This window comes from Zonotrichia leucophrys, chromosome 2 (genome assembly GCF_028769735.1).
Source record: "Zonotrichia leucophrys gambelii isolate GWCS_2022_RI chromosome 2, RI_Zleu_2.0, whole genome shotgun sequence".
NCBI lineage: Eukaryota > Metazoa > Chordata > Aves > Passeriformes > Passerellidae > Zonotrichia > Zonotrichia leucophrys.
In genome coordinates, this window is record NC_088171.1 from 60,613,361 (window position 1) to 60,627,266 (window position 13,906).

Sequence of the window (13,906 nt, forward strand, 5' to 3'; positions counted from 1 at the left end):
TGGAAGGAACCTCCTATTAACAGCCCTGGTCCTCTTGGTGGATTTAAGACACCCCAATATCTACTGGGAGGGCAAGAGAGCGGGGCAAAAGCTGTGCAGAAAGTTTCTGAAGGTTGTTGATAACTTCAAGAAGGTTATTGGTTTGAGTTGCTTCTGGGAGTTGAGAAGGAGAGACTAAGGACGTCACCCTTGCAGGAAACAAAGGATTGATTAGGGATGCAGGCATGAGGTAGAAGCTTCTAAGAGGGGCAGGAATAAGTGAGGAAGCAGGGTCACAACCATGGGCTGCAGTAGAGCAGTCTTTGGTCTGTTGTGGGATCTGTTTGGAAGAATTGCAAGGGAGATGATTGCCCTGGAGTTAAATGAGGGCCATGAGAGCAGGCTGCTTTTTGAGGACCATCTCCTGTAGAGTCAAGGTAGCCTGTGCCTTTTTATGACTGACTAAGTTGGTCTGGACTGTATTGGCACAAGCGAGAAGAGATCAGAACTCATTTTCATGTGTATGGAAGAACACTTGAAAACAGAATGAATGCTGTGGCAAACTGAAAATTAGGTACTGCTTCTGTAAGCAGAGTTGATGATAGGAGACTTGTTTTTAAAAGTTCCTTCCATGCACTTCCAAATGAGCATAATTAACATGGGGGTTTAGGTGAGAAGAGTAGATATTGGTTGTTTTTTTCTTAGTATGCAAAAAATATGTATATATGTACATATGAAGAGTATGAGAACAAAGTAGACTGTCACTGCTAATAAAATTTGAAGTGAAATTCTGTCATGCACTAGTGGTGCAGTTAGTCCTAGCACAGGGCAATGGCTGAGCTAAGATAAAGGACATCCAACCACTGCTATACTAAGCTCATCTCCCATATTTCCTTCCATCTGCAAGGGGAGACTTGCAAGCATCTTTTAGTTGCTGCCTGTGTAGTGTGGTGGAAATCAAGCCACACCAAGAACCTGCAGTAGCTCTGTGCTCCACTGTATTTGTGCACTTTAGGTATGCAGTAAGACTTGAAACGTGTTTCCATTTGCATTTTGCTGTCTAATGGAAGAGCCATTAGCATGATGCTAATCTTTAGCCAATTGTCTGGATCCCTGCTGACTGAACTGCTTATGTCTTATGACTTACAGGAATCATAAAACTTCAAGTTCACCTAAACTATGTGTCAGAGCTGAGCAGGTTTGTTCCCTGTCGCTAAGGGATCATGTGAATACTATTTTATGAAAGTTGAGATTTCCCGTCCTGCAGCAGTGATAAATATATTTGGCCAAGCCTACTTTGTAGGCTTTGATTTTCCAACCCCAGCCAAAATATAAAGATTTTGCTTTATCTTTTTACACTGACTGTAGATGGGAGTTTATTGTAATGTGAAATGGAGAGAAACCTACTTCTCACTGGGACACAGTGTTATTTTTGTGTGATCTTTATATTATGCTAACATTATGCTAGCACCGCCACTGAAATTCCAATAAAAAGGCTGAAGAATGAGATGGCTGCTTTCCGTGCAGAAGGGATGAGATGCCAAACCTGGGTCAATCTTTAGCCACAGCTGATAATGATGCTGAAGAACTGGTAAGACAAGTGTAGTTAGAAGGTGGCTGGGACATGCTCTGTGAGCAGAGCTGTAGAAAGCATGTTAATGGGATAACATCAAAAGCTGTTCATGACTTGTATTGAGATACAGCTCTAAAGGCTCTCTATTCATGTAAAGATAGAATCTGGGGAAGCAGAAGGCTTTCAGAAAGTGCCAAAGTCTAAGTGACCTTTGTTTCCTAGGTGAGAATTCCTTTGAATTTAGACATGTGTGGAGAAATGGAGGTGGTGCGCGGTTTTAGCAAATAGTTTTCCCTTGGATGACCTTCCCTAGAATGAGCTTCAGTCCAGACCCATCTCCTGTCCCCTTCCTAGTCTCCACTCCCCTTCCTTTCACTGCAGATTATGCTCAGTTGCTTTGATGAGGAAACAGGTGACACAGGAGGTTGGAGACAGTGCATGGCAGTCTCCTTTCTGCCACTTGTCATTTCTTTCTCTCTCCTGCTACTGTTCCTTCCTTTTTATTTCATCTGCACTGATGTGGCTCCTCTGTGGGCCTCATTTCCTTGAGAGGTGGCATGGAGTGCATGTTTCCATGAGGGTGTGTCCAGCCCTGTGCACAATTATGTTTGCTTCCAGATGTTTCCTGTTGTGCGTCCCCCCACATCCTCCTGTGTCCCCTGCCCACAGTGGCCATTGCCCTTGTTTGACTAGGTTTGAAAGGTTGTGGTGTTGGTGCATGGTGCCATGATTCCATCCACTGCCAAACTGACCGGGACCACCAGAGTGGCCCCTGCAGCCAATCCTCTGCCACCTAAGCCCTGCCAGGTATGCCCAACACAATTTTTCAGCTTGGCTTCAAGGTTTTCTGGTTTGGGAACTTTACTTGTGACCCTAGAAGCTGCCTGTGGTGTATAGTGGTGATAGGATTTCCTTCTTATGTGTCTCTTTCTCCAGCAAGCAGATATTTTCATCAAATCTCATATGGATTGTTTAGCACATATTTGTGTTTTCTTCTGAAAAAAGGTTGGTTTTTGAAAACCAAATTTTGTTATGAAGGAAATCTTAAATTTTTACCCTGGATTAAAAATGCCGAGAGGTCTCCAGATAGTTTTTTCATTGATATATAATCCAAACAACCTCTCAAACTGTGGTGGTTTTGTATAGGTTATGAAAATATGAAGGTCTTAAAATCATTCTTGCTACTAAGTTTAATGAATTGCCCTCTTTATTGCACATTATGCAATGTTTTCCTATCATCCTCTCAGTTCTGCCACAGCAGTTCTGTATCTCTGTTCCTGGATCCGTGCTGATGCACTCCCTTCTGCAGCTTCCAGACAAAGCTGTTTTGACAAGCCAGACAGAGCAAGGTGGCAAAAATGCAATTCCCCAATTTCATCCCTTCACAGTAGTCAGCAGGATGCAGTGTCAGGTGCTGTGTTCTTTGAGCAAGGACCTGCACAGAGATTTTAAACTGAGAAACCAACCAAACACAGACCTCTGGAGTCTGTGCCCTTGGACCATCCTTGTCATAAATGTAGTCAGATGCAGGGAGTTTCTGTATGTGATTTGGAAGAGAGAATATGGGGTTTGTCACTTAACTGAGTCACCTAACTATTGAGTTTGCATCAGAGTTCAGAGGGATCTTATGGACTGTCAGTCTCTGGCAGCTCCATAACATGAGTATGTTCAGAAACCTGTACAGAGTATGTGCTGTCCACCTGCCCAGATCAGAAATCTGCAGTGCTGCCCATCCTTGAAGTGATATATCTGCAAAAAAAATTTCTTTTTAAATTTTCTAGTTAAAATTTATTTTTAAAATTTCCTGATAATTTCCAGGTGATCTGTCAAGTCAAGTAAGGTTTTTAAGGTCTTAGCCAGAGTCTAGCTGCTGCTATGTTGACGCAGCAATGTTCCAAACATTTACTCAGTAGATAAGGCCTGACTTAATTCTTGTGCTTATTGTATTTGCAGGGATAATGGTGCAGTCAAAATACATAAAGCTCTACCTAAGAAACCTTAACATGGCTGACAGACTCTATGTGATGGTGATCCTTTTAGTGTCTGATTTGCTTGCCTTCAGAATTCATATTTAAGACTTAGAATGCAGTTGAATATCATAGATTTTCATCTCTCGTTTTGGCTTTGTTTCAGTTTTTATGCCTGCAGAAGCTGCACAGTTCTGTTTGGTTAAATATACATTGACTTGATCCATAGAGGATGTATAAAACCCCTGGAAGATGTTTTGATACTTAGATTTGCCTTTTTTTCTATTTTGAAGTTGGTTCTTCTTGGTATATGGTTGTTCTTATTTTCTGTTGGAATTCTCAAGAGGTTTGCACTCAAGTCAACCCCAGGGAACTGGAGGATGTGGGCCCTCACCATTGGTGTGTTTGTATCAAGCAATAGTGGCTGTTAAAAAGGGTAAAAGCAAACAACCCACAAAGTCCCTACCAGCCGAACTGCCTATCGGACTCACTCCCAGAGAGAATTCTTTTCTTTCCTTTAACTTTCACTTCCCAAGCTGGAATTGAGGTTAATCTTGCCCTCCACATCTGTTCCAGCAAATCTCTCAGTTACAGTTTCTGTCTGAGAGCTTAATTTCTGATATTGTCCCTGCCCCAGTTGTCTGCTAACATTTTTAGTTTGTCTTTTTGGCTGTGACACCGCTTCAGACGTGACAGTGCCACAGGGCACCTTTTTTGACTGCAGTGCCTTGCCTAGGCTTGCTGACTGAAGTGATGTTTGGTGCCACTGCAGAAGAGGCACCCTGGAAAGGTACGTTTGAGGTGACTTTGTCTCCATCTGTCCTAAAAAGCCATGATGGCTGCTTTTCAGCTGCTAGATTGGCAAAGAATTAGGAGAGGAGAGGAGAGGAGAGGAGAGGAGAGGAGAGGAGGAGAGGAGAGGAGAGGAGAGGAGAGGAGAGGAGAGGAGAGGAGAGGAGAGGAGAGGAGAGGAGAGGAGAGGAGGGAGAGGAGAGGAGAGGAGAGGAGAGGAGAGGAGAGGAGAGGAGAGGAGAGGAGAGGAGAGGAGCGGAGCCAGAAGAAGCTCAGGAAAGAGTTCCCTCAAATTCAGAAGGCAAAAAACCACTGTGGTTTGCTCAAGTATGGGAAGAAAATCTTTTATAAAGATAAAGGTTGGAGTGAGTATGTCAAGGAGACCTATCTGGAGGAAAGACCTTTTGTCAAGATACAAAACAGGATGGGCTTGAGGTTCTCCCTGTACATGATGCTGTCAAGGGTGGGATTCCTGAAGACACTACTTTAGGAGGGCTGCAGCCCATGATCCTGCTCTTGGGGTCCAGCTGCTCAGAGCGTACTGTCTGCATATGGAGCAGAGCTGGAGGTGTGACCTCAAAGGTGCTTGTCTTGTCTGTGTTATGGACTCACCCAAAAGGGCAGCTATTGGTGTTGTCCTCAGCATCCTCAAGAGTGGGTAGCTGTAATCCCTGACACTGGACAGGGATTTGTGCTCTGTGTCCATTGTTGAATGTTGAGATGGAGTTGCCCATGACTTCGTTGCTCTGTTTTCTTGTCGGCTGGAAAGGAACAGTTTCTGGCATTGCTTTCACATTCCCAGCTGCACAAGGAGCTTTTTCTCTTGTCCAGAAGGCAGGGCTGCTCTTATTTCCTAGGGAGGCAAACTGCAAAGGGAAAGTAGAGCACCTGAAATGCAAAGAGTAGAGAATTGGGACTGTTCAGCCTTGAGCAGAGAGGGTTCAGGGGATTTTACAGATGTGTATAAATAACTCTTATGGGTGTGAAGAGGATGAAGCCAGGCTCTTCTCAGTGCTGTTCTGTGTCAGGGTAAGATACAATGGACACAAAATGAAATACAGGGAATTTTATTTAAACACTAAACACCGTATTTTTTTCTTTGAGGCTACCCAAACATTGGAGGTTTTCTAGAGAGATGGATTCTCTGTCCTTGGAGATGCTCATAACCTGACTGAATTTTGTCCTGAGCAGTCTGCTGTACCTGACCCTGCTTTGGGGGCAGGGGCTGAACTGGGATACCTCCAGGGGTCCCTTTCCACCTCAGCTGTTTGTGATGTTAGTGTACACTTTGCCAACCTTCATAATCCTATTCTTCAGTTAATAGACAGTGTACAAATAATAGTATTTTGCTGTACCTTCATATGCCAAATGCAGTAGCCATAATTGGAAAAATGCTTTTCCCATATCATTAGATCAGAAATAAATCTTAAGAATATTAAGGAAAACCTGCTGGTCCATTGAGGGTAATGTGTCATTGTAAGGTAAGATTAACCCAGTGCTGAGTTATTCATGCCACACTTGCCATGTCTTTTGAGGTAGTTCTGATTTACTAAGAAGATGAGGCAGTGCTGCTTGATGCCTGAAGTAGAGACATGTAGGGTGTTTTATTCTTGTTGAGGAGATAAAAAGGCACAAGCAACTTGGGTACTGAGCAGATGTAGTGAGAAGCAAACACTCTGTTATGTTCGTGTATGGCACAAAGACAATAATACCACATAGACTTTCTGACATTGTCTTTTAAAGGTTTATGACTGTATTTAGACCTGTTGTTCTGATTTTTTAAATATTTTGGTAACTGGTAGCATTAGTTGTATTCCAGGTACCACATGACTGTTCTACATCTGAAACTTGGAAAATTAACAATTGTTCCTGGTTGGAAAAAAACCTGGTCCTTGTTCTATGGGTATTCTGTATGTGAATAAAATCTCCTAGTAACATAAATCACTAGGGTCATCCTACATGCTATTTAAAAAACAGCATACCTCTAAATCTAGAAATGTGAAAAATGTCTCACAACAACTCTTTCCCTATAATTCCTTTTTTCAGGCTACTACACCTTCCTCTTCTTCAGATAAACCAGATTTCTCCCCAGGCATGTCAGAGAAAACCCAGACTCCCACAGTGGCCCCAGAGAATGCCACTGAAGGTGAGATCATGCTACTTCCCACTAATGCTGCACCATCCGAGCCCATGCAGCTGTTCACACCACCTGCTACTGCTGCTCAAGCAGGTAATGTTTCAACAGAGCTGATGATCTGAGGGGTACCTGCAGGTTGGACAGAGGGTGGACATGACTTTTCTACTGTCAGGCTTCCAACCTGTTGTTAGTGAGAGGTCATACTTTACCCAAATGTTACATAATCCCACTTTAAACCTGTAGACCTACAGTAACACTGCAGACTTTAGACCCTGTAGTCACTTAATTCTGAGGCAAAACCCTGACCAAGTCCACCATTGTGAGAAATGACAACTCAAGGAAATACAGCAAAGTAAAAAGCCAAGATTAAAGACCTGTTTCAAATGTTTTAGGTTTTGGTTTTGTTTTTTTGTTTTTTTTTTTTACTTTGTAAGCAATACCTGAAGCTTTCTGGGATTTCAGAATAGTCTCTTGAAGCCATATTGTTGTTTTTGGTGTGTCTCTTCAGAGCACTGCTCCCTCTCAGAAACTCTGCAGTAGAAGCCTATCCATAGTTGCCAGACACCATGCAGCAACATAGATGGAACCTGAGGAAGCTCAGTCCTTAACAGTGGAGAACATGGCCTCCAAATCCTGGGAAAACAAAATTTTGCTCTAATTTCAAAACTGTGAGGAAGCTTATCACACTTAAAGCTGCAGAACAGTTGGTTTTATTTTGAAAAGGACTTCTAACTACCTGTCCTCTGTAGTTGTGTTAAATTCTGTGTGTATGTTCATGTATCTCCTTTCTCCTGCTGAGTTTCCTGCCTCCTGTGCACACTGACAAAGGGTTAGAAGGACCACAAGAAGCAGAGAAGCACAGATGTGTGTTTTTCTGCACTCCTAATGTACTGAGGGACGTGGAGAGCTAAGCCCTTTGCTTCCTGGTAGAGGAAGTTTGGTTTGGAACATTCTTGACACCCTCTACCAAAATGCAACCTGCTAGCCAGGATAGCAGTAGCAGGTAAGAGGAAGAGATAAGCTACAAGAGATTCCTGTCCAAGACAGTGGATCATCATTACCACTGACATTTGGCTAGGCAACTCTTCCTCCTCCTCCTGTGAAGGAGGAGGTTGAGGAAGGCCCAAAAAGGAGTTTGGAAGAAGAAACTGAAGGGAAGGTGGTGATGAATCTCACAGTAGGTACTGCTTTATACAAGGATTACCTGAAGTTTGTGTGTTCTCAGCCTGACTGTCCATAAAGTCTCAATGTCAGTCCCTCCTCTCTCATTTGGCCATCACCCTCTTCCAGCCATTTTATTATCATCTCATGTGAAGGTCCAAGTGCAAACCTTTGCTCCACAGGTGTCTAGGGCAACTTCCATGATCAATTGTGAAGCCTTGGGTGAATTTAGGTAGCAGTGACAGAAATTGTGTTGTCAGGGTCTTCATTTCATCATTTTTAGACCCATCAGCTGCCACTGCTGAGTAGCTTCTTTGGCATCTCTTCTGAGTTTGTGAGTTGGACATTTAAAAACTAGTGAATGCTGCCTTGGGAAAACTTTTGTTCAGTGGTTTCCCAATATTAAAAGGAAGATATTTGAAACATTTGAAATACAGGACTAAGTTGTGCTTGGGAATATTTCTTCTGGGGGCTGGCTTGGTGTACTTTGGCATTTTTTGAAAGGGAAAAGTTTTCATAGACAAGGACAGGATAGCAAGTAGATTGAATGGGCAGTTCAGATAAGAAATAACCATTTGCCCTGTTATGCAAGTGGATTTTTTAAAAGGAACATGTGGACATTGGAACCTTCCTTGCAAGTGCCACATGAACATAGGAATAGTATTTCTCGGTCAAGGAAAGTGTGATAATAAAGTTCTACTATGATGTTTTTGTCTTCCTGCACTTCCAATTACTGAGAAAAATACATAATTCTTTATGCAGAACATTGTTACCTCTGATATAAAGGAAGAATGAGAATGCTTTTCTCTGAAAAAGAAGCAGGGAAACTGAGGCATCATAGCTCAAGGAAAAAAAGCAACTTTTGTTTGGTAAAAGATGAAGGAATCACAGTCATGATTAAATTGATCATTATTTTATAATGCATTAATTTTTAAATTATTTTTTTAATTATTGCTGCCTGTTCTCTGTAGAGTACTTGTCAAATTTTACTTAATCCATTGCAAATGATATTTGATGATACTAAATTTATATCAGTTCCATCTGTTATAACAATGTACTCATCCTGTTCTATATGCAGTTAAAGAACTTACTGTGTCTGCTGGAGATAACATACAAGTGGTGTTACCCAAAAATGAGGTTGAACTGAATGCCTTTGCTGTCCCACCACCATCTACAGGTCAGTTGAATGCCATGGTATACAAGGAATGCACACACTACCAACTTGTAAATGTAGACAAATTCTGAGTTGTGTGAACATCTACCACTTCAGATAAAACAATTTTTCTTATTTATAATACTGCCTATACTGCTCTAACTGCAGAGAAGATTTCCTCTGTTGGATTTTAAAGAGGAATTTTTAAGTGGCTTTTACTTTCAGAACCTGAACTTATTAGCCAGATGATTCAATCGAAAGCCTGTAATTTCTACCAAAAGACGATGAGGCCTAGATTTTAGCATCTTGCTGAAAAGCTCAGGGCAGGGGAGGTGGGAAAGTAGGTTTTGAATGTAACATTTGTCTTAAAACTGCCAGCTTCTGAATTGCAGGAGCAAGTATAAGATGTTTCATAAGTACCTATGTAAAATATGTTGGCTTCGCATGAAGAAATTTTTTGTGAAGAAGTTGATTATTTGTGAAGTCCATTACATCCTTGCTGCTTTACCAAGTTGGAACACACTGGGAGTTTACCATGTGGTAATACTGCTTCTTTTTACAGGCTTAGGCAGTAGCAGTCATGACCTCATACTGTAGTGTTTTATCTGATGAGTGGTGAACTTGATTTCTTTGTTTTCTGGGCTTATCTTGAACACAAAACTGATTGTTCTGACACTGTGTTATTGCTCTTAGAAACAGCCTACACCTATGAGTGGAGCTTAATCAGTCACCCTGCTGACTATAGTGGGGAAATGGAGCGCAGGCACAGCCAGACTTTGAAGCTCTCTCATGTAAGTGAGCTGTAAGCTCAGGCTCGTGTTTGTGTGCTTGTGTCCTTTCACAGAACTGTAACCTGTGGGGAAGGGCACCTTGATTTGAGGAGTTCAAATAGCTTCAAGCCATCCTAAGTCTCTTCATTTGTTTGTGTCAACAAATTTATGCCAGTATCTTAGAGTGCTCTAATAATTTTCTAAGATAAAGGAAAAACTCCTCAGTGTTTGCTTCATATTCCCCACTTCCAGGCAGTGGCTAGTGGCCTTTTATGTATGTGTTTATAAAAGTAGTTTGAGGATTCAGACATCCCTATTTACTCTTTTGTGATATGATTGTCACATTTAAGCATACTTTTGTATAATCCAACATGTAACCCTATTTGTTCTGTATTTGTTTCAGTTATCAGTGGGACTTTATGCCTTCAAAGTGACAGTTTCTGGTGAAAATGCCTTTGGTGAAGGTTTTGTAAATGTCACAGTCAAACCAGGTAAATCAGTTGACTGATACAATAAACTTATTCAACACAATATTATAACACATTTATTCAACAGCATACTTATCAGTCTCTCAGTTACTGTTCGTCAAGGATATCTGGCCGTCCAGCCATACTGATGTGTTTCATATCTTGGTGTGTAGAAGGAGTTTTAAGAAAGTAGAGCTAAGGGTCCTGCTCACTGTGTTTAAGTGCTCTCTAGTTTTTCCCCCTCCTCAGGCAAAGCCTGAGGCATCATGATGCCACCTTTACTGGTCCTTTTCTCCAGCTAGGGACAGCAATCCTGTGCTGATCTGGCTCTGTCTGCAGGTTACAGTGCACAGCTCTGATCTGAATTACACCACGTAGGAGCACTGCAGTGGAACATTGCTGTGTCAGCACACTGCTCATCACTAACCTCTTCTTTGCCTTGTCCAAAAAGGACAGCAGATGCTGCAAAGCTGTGTGTCCTAGATTTAATCACTGGGGACTATTGATCTATAGACTTAACATAAGTTTTGCCTGGGCTTTCACTAATATTTTTATTCTCCCCCTTTTTTTCTTCCTCCCCTATCTTTCTCACAGCAGTCAGAATTAATCAGCCACCTGTTGCTGTTGCTTCACCCAAAGTGCAAGAAGTTTCCTTGCCTACAACTTCTACCTTCATCGATGGCAGTCGTATGTACTGGACCATCCTGTGCTTATATCCTACATTTTTAATATACAGTTACAACATTATTGTTTGTCAATTTCAAGTGAAATTTCTTATTTTCACTCTTCTTAGAAGTTCCCTGTATAATGATTTATTTTGGGAATATGTGTCCAGTTATAAATGATTTTAATAAATTAAAAAATTGTAAAACACAACCTTGCACATGGAGATTGAGATGCAGTGTGTCAGAGACTGCTGCATCCAGACAGCAGCTACTCTTACAGCTTCTTCCTGTCCTGCCCAGAGAGTCTCTGTGCCAGTACAGCTGGGGCCATAGTAGAGAGCTGTCAGATAGGGTGTGATGAGGTGTTGTAACTACATTCATAATTACTGAGAACAGACAAGTCAGAAAGTGTAGAGTCTGAGACTGATTTTTTTTTTTTTAAATTCATGTGTGTGAAGAATTGCTTAGATAAATTGTACCAAAGGTAACTTGGTATGACTCTGTGGTTAATGAAGCTTGTTCAATTATACTTGTAGAGACAATTGTAGAAAACCAGTAAGGGATGAACAAATGAATTACTTAAATATTCATTCCAGCAATTGCTACAAGAACTGATGTGTTTTTCTTCAATGAATGTAGAAAGCATAGATGATGTGAAGATAGTGAGTTACCACTGGGAGGAAGTTAAAGGTCCCCTGAGAGAGCAGAAGGCATCTGCTGACACACCTGTCTTGCACTTGTCTAACCTTGTTCCTGGAAACTACACCTTCAGGTACCTGCATGATTATTTTCTTGGGGGCTTATCTGTGATATCAGCTAAATTTTCATTTTTTTCTGTGCTTACATGTATCTCCTTAAACAAAGGAACTTAATTTTTCTTCTGCATATTATTGCTCTTCTTTTTGCCCAGTGAAGAAACATATAAAGTGGTTTTATCAAAAAATGCCTGCAGTGATCCTTTATAACGCAAAATTACAGAAAGGAAGGTATCATAAATTAATTATGTCCCCACTTCCAGCAGTAACAACTGTGACAGACTAATTTTTTTCCCTAGCCTAGAAGCTGGCTAGTGGTCTGAATGAAACTGTGAGTCAGGCTGTGAAAGTCATCCTCTGAAGGGTGGTGGCAGACAGAATAATATTGGCAGACTGGTCCTCACAAGACATTGTTGTGCGCTGATTTTACTAAGAGTCATTCTGTTCTTTATAAAATCATTTACCTTGCTACTGGTTTCCTCCATTTATGCATTGTTGAAGCTGGGGTCTGCCCAGATAGTGGAAGGAATGTTTGTGATTCAAAGTGCTTTAGTAAAAATCAGTCCTTTTTCTGAACTGTTTAACTTAAAGCTCAGTCTCTACAGAGGCAGACTTTCCACTGACCCAGCTTGGGTTCTTTGGCTGTCAGTGGGTTGCCTGTCAGTCAAAATATTATCTACAATCAGTAGATTGTCTTACATATATATTAACTGTGGTTTTTCACATAAGTTCCACCCAAAGTTTTACAGCTTCTGCTTCTTAATTCTGTATTTTTTACTGGAATTGTTCCATATTGGACAGTAGCAAAAATGAGTGTTAATTTTTTTCCGTGTTGAATGGGCGGAGTCTGGCTTACAAGCAATGCTTCTAAGTGTGTTCCAAACCATAGGGAATTAAGAAGCCAGTTGTTGCATCTCTGCACCTTTGAGGTAGGCTGACTAATGTGAACAAAAAAGTCCAGTGCCCTTGATATGCATGGATGTGCACTCATTGCAAAATGTATGGGTTCCCTACTGTCTGAGATAATGAACACTAGTTTTGTTCCCTTCCATGTGGTCAGCTGTATGCAGTTTTCATAACAAAGGTGGATTACAGATTAATTGGTCACCTTTGGAGTGCCTGCAGTAGTCTCATTTTAAGATTATTTTGTGCTTCTGAGAGGCTGTAATGTCTGAGGTTTTTTAAACCCTGTACATTTTTAGTTTTGTAACTTGACATTGATGTTATTTAAAATTAGTAATGATGTGCCACAAAAAAATAAGAAGTGAGGATCTGCTACTGTTCTATAAGCAGAGCTTCTGAACATCCAGAGTAGTTTTAGATGTTTCTCTGTACTGTTTCACTATAGGTGATGAATAAAATCCTTGTTTTTTACTGAGTACATTTCTAAAAGATTTGGTAGTGAATGGTGAAGTTGCTGTTGATAGCAGGTATAGGGATTCAGAATATCTAGTTTTGTTTTTTGGATTTTTTTTTTGTGAAATGTTGAAAGTTGGCTTTGTAAAGTTTTCTGAATTTCTTTCTTGCCTTAGCTGAGGGATATGTGTGTCTGAAGCAGAAGTTCATATAATTTAATCAGTGGTTTTTGTTTAGGTGGTGTTTGAAAAAGTGCCAGAAAAAGATTAATGCTTCCATTTGGCAGAAGTTCATCTTAACAGATTCTGTTTTTCCTGTTGTAGACTCACAGTGATTGATTCGGATGGAGCAGCCAACTCCACCATTGCATCTCTGACTGTCAACAAGCCAGTGGATTACCCACCTATTGCTAATGCAGGACCGAATCAGGCTGTCACTTTGCCCCAGAACTTCATCACACTGAATGGAAACCAGAGCAGTGATGACCATGAAATTGTCAGCTATGAGTGGTCACTTAGTCCCAAAAGCAAAGGCAAGGTTGTAGCAATGCAGGTATGTGTATTTCTCCTTTCATAGGATTGAAAAGCTCTTTTATCTTTGCCTCTAACATGGGCAAACACATACCTAAGTAACCGCTCAGAAACACTGAAATAACTTATGTTATTTTTTTGTTTTTCTCTCACATGTATTCAGCTCTTTTTTTAGATACTACTTTTAATTCCTTTTCATTTTTTTTTTTAATTATTTGGGGCCAAACAAACTTGCTTGTTCTCTGCTGGTTTGTAAAGACTTCAAGATCACATTGTCTGTCCTTGAACCCTAGAAGCTGTTTCACAGACTCCCATCTTTTGAGGCTCTGGGCAGGCTGAAAACTGGTTGTAGGAGAATGTGGGGATGGTCACAGTTTTCTTGTAACACTTGCTCCTGGAGAGAGTAGAACTCAAATAGAAACTTCATTTTCTGAGTGAAAGATGATAGGGCCTTTTGGCAGTGTTTATGCAGCCATGCTCTGTGGTGGATTTCTATCCTCACTAAAACATGGGTTTCCAGTGAAGCCTTACAGAATTTATTCTCGTATTTTCATGACTGATTCTGTTGTTGTTGTTTTGGTTTTGTTTGGTTTTTTTTTTC

At 40.9% G+C, this 13,906-nt stretch overlaps 1 protein-coding gene across 3 annotated transcripts in view; it reads left to right on the forward strand.

Annotated features, from left to right (window-relative positions):
* KIAA0319 (KIAA0319 ortholog) overlaps nucleotides 1–13,906 on the forward strand; it is a 55,639-nt gene that overhangs the window by 22,385 nt on the left and 19,348 nt on the right. For all 3 annotated transcript variants that reach the window (XM_064705163.1, XM_064705162.1, XM_064705164.1), the window contains exons 4-10: nucleotides 6,358–6,541; nucleotides 8,688–8,786; nucleotides 9,456–9,553; nucleotides 9,936–10,023; nucleotides 10,594–10,686; nucleotides 11,304–11,436; nucleotides 13,099–13,327. In XM_064705163.1, coding sequence (XP_064561233.1) covers nucleotides 6,358–6,541; nucleotides 8,688–8,786; nucleotides 9,456–9,553; nucleotides 9,936–10,023; nucleotides 10,594–10,686; nucleotides 11,304–11,436; nucleotides 13,099–13,327 — 924 coding nt within the window. The remainder of the gene's footprint in view (nucleotides 1–6,357; nucleotides 6,542–8,687; nucleotides 8,787–9,455; nucleotides 9,554–9,935; nucleotides 10,024–10,593; nucleotides 10,687–11,303; nucleotides 11,437–13,098; nucleotides 13,328–13,906) is intronic.